Genomic DNA, 3,005 nt, shown 5'->3' on the forward strand with positions numbered 1-3,005 from the left:
AAAAAAAAAAAAAAAAAAAAAGAAAAGTGGTGAATCCAGGGCTGGGGTAGGAAATATAGAAGATGAGTTAAAACATATTGTATCAAAAATTAAGTATCCAAAAATGATGGGGGGCATGTGGAAAGGTCACAGGAATCAGCAAGAAGGAGGTATCAAAGCCAAAGCTAAAAAATTTGAGCAGGAAAATTGTAGTATTTGAGTAAAATAAATATCCATGAGTCCCACTGATATAAATAAATAGATTAAGATAGAATGATGGAAATAGAAAACCATTTTGCAGACATAGTCATAATTGTAGGCAAGGACCATTAATAGATGCTGAAATTAGTGGAAGAAAGGTGAGAAATAGGATACTCTCCACAAGATATTTATAATTACAAAGGAAAAAATAGTGATTTTACAGTGGACAAATCTGTGAACCAAACCATGTGGTCAAAATTAATGTCTTAGTAATAAGACACATCAGGGCATGTACCCACTGAGAAAGGCCTGGTACTTCTCTGATTTTCTTGCCATAAATGCATAATCTCAGTCTAATCATGAGGAAACACCACACATCCCAAAATGAGAGACATTCTGCGTACTAACATACCCTGTGTATAGTACAGTATACTGTGTATTATACCATAGTGCTTAGGACCTTGCATAGATTGGAGAGGACAAATGCAGTGTGGGAATCCTGGACCAGAAAACAAACTTTCATTAGTGGGGAAATTGGTGAAATTTATATAAGGTTTTAGGTAAGTTAAGTAGTCTATCAATGTTAATTTTCTAGCTCTGATAATTGTACTGTGGTTTTGTGATATGTTAACATTAGGGGAATCTGGGTGAGGAGAGCTGTCTACCATTTTTGCAGTTTTTCTGTAAATATCAAATTAATTTAAAATACAATGTTTTTTAGTGAGAAATTAAAAATGGAATTATTATGAAAAATATAAGCAATGTTGGAAGGAAAGGAAGGAGGGAGGAAGCAGAAATGATTTGGTGACTGGTTTTGATGGATGGAGCATTGGGAGTAAGACTACTGATTATATCAGTAATGACTTAGAATTTGACCATTTACTGTAATGGGGAGCTCTGGAAGAGGAGCTGGTTTGTGGAAGATAAATAGACATCCTTTGCTATCTTTTACTTACACTAAAATTTCAACTCGTGAGTAATTAGGACAAAAGAATGCCTAGACTAAAGTTTGACATGTATTAAGTCACCTTTCTCACCCCACCAGATTTGGTGTTTGGAGGTAAGACACAATATCAGAGTTCCTACTCCTAAACAAAGCTGCTTAAGATGCTTAGTGTAAAAATGAAGGTCCTGTGTGAACAAGCCAAATTTGAGCCCATCATGTGTATATCTTAGGACTGAGGCAAACCTTGCTAAAGGACAGGAAATGTGTGGAAAACTTGGAAAACTGGAAATAATGCCAGAACAAAATAGAACAACTGTTTTGAAACTTGAGAATGTATTTTTTTAATTTATAGGCACCAAAGATTGTACGAAGAAGTCTAATCTCAGAGATAAAATTTCCGGCTACATGGAGAGAGCAGAAAACATAAAGAAATACTTGGCTCAAGAAAAAGAAGGTAACGAGGCTGTCTTAGAACAGGTAGCTGTCCATGAGCTACCCCGATAGTCTGTTCTTCCAGTGCTTCTGGCTCCTGCCCTCTGGAGCTGTGTGTGATCTGAGCCATTTATGTTGGGAACTACAGAACTTTAGATGCTGTTTTTAAGGAATTCACTGATCTCCAGGAAGCTTAAGTGTGGACCCCTGTTTAAGAATTACAGTAGAGGAATCATAAAAAAAAAAAAGAATTACAGTAGAGGAATTGGGCCTGGTACGGTGGCTCATGCCTGTTAATCTTAGCACTCTGGGAGGCCAAGGCAGGTAGATTGCCTGAGCTCAGGAGTTTGAGATTAGCCTAAGGAAGAGTGAGACCCTGTCTTTAAAACTAGCAGGGCATTGTAGATGCCAGTAGTCCCAGCTACTTGGGAGGGTGAGGCAAGATCATGTAAACCCAAGAGTTTGAGGTTGCTATAAGCTATGATGCCATGACCCTCTACCAAGGGTGACAAAGTGAGATTCTGTCTCAGAAAAAAAAAAATTATGATAGAGGAATACTGAATATAAATCTTGAATTTCATTTGTATTTCCCTTTATAAAATGATCAAAAAAAGTAGCTAAAGAAACTCATGAGACTGCTCTCAGATTTTCTTATGAATCAAAGTATTTCAAGAGTTAAGTATTCCTAATGATTAGAGGTGAGGTAGGTATCATTCCCTATTTATTATTAGTTCCCTGTTCATAAGCATCTGGCTAAAAACATCTGTATAAAAGGTCATTGTCACCCTTAGCTGAATTGCAGACTGTTGATGCTTTCTATAGCCTATACTACTGCTTTCAAAAAACCAATGCTCCCAGGCTCCAGGTGTTCCTTTTTTTTTTTTTTCCCTTACTACAACCCTCTCTCTACATCTTCTATTAACAGTATTCAGTACCAATCCATACCCTGTAGACGCCTCTGAGGTCTTCTGTTGAATGGGAATAAAATTGTTTCCTTCAACCCAAGCTGAAATCTGGAACAAAATTTGACTCTAGAAAATTGGTAGAATATAGTACCATAGATTTGTGGTTTGAATACGTTTAGTTAAGTTGGCTTAGAAACTGATACACAGCTAATAATGTTATCTCTGTGGAAATACAGGGTGTCCATAAAGTTTGTGTTCAATTTTACAATGTTTAAAACTATTTTAAATTGCACATTAACTTTATGGACACCCTGTGTTTGGAATAAATCTGAGCTACTGATTTTTAAAGTGCAACATCTTAAAAATTAGTAAGTATCATTAGGGGTCATGTTTCTTAAAAACCTTAAGGAGGGTGGTGCCTGTGGCTCAGTGGGTAGGGCACCAGCACCATAGGGTGTGGGGTTCAAACCCAGCCCCAGCCAAACTGCAACAAAAAAATAGCTGGGGCTCGGCGCCTGTGGCTCAAGCGGCTAGGGCGCCAG

The 3,005-nt window shown here is 37.4% G+C and overlaps 1 protein-coding gene across 1 annotated transcript in view; it reads left to right on the plus strand.

The window, feature by feature from the left end:
- The window catches only part of MITD1 (microtubule interacting and trafficking domain containing 1), a 13,461-nt gene that overhangs the window by 6,133 nt on the left and 4,323 nt on the right, over positions 1-3,005 (plus strand). Inside the window, exon 2 of the mRNA XM_003794340.2 lies at positions 1,479-1,580. Coding sequence (XP_003794388.1) covers positions 1,479-1,580 — 102 coding nt within the window. The remainder of the gene's footprint in view (positions 1-1,478; positions 1,581-3,005) is intronic.

Source organism: Otolemur garnettii, unplaced genomic scaffold (assembly GCF_000181295.1).
Source record: "Otolemur garnettii isolate 467f Iridium unplaced genomic scaffold, OtoGar3 scaffold00079, whole genome shotgun sequence".
NCBI classification, from domain to species: Eukaryota; Metazoa; Chordata; class Mammalia; order Primates; family Galagidae; genus Otolemur; species Otolemur garnettii.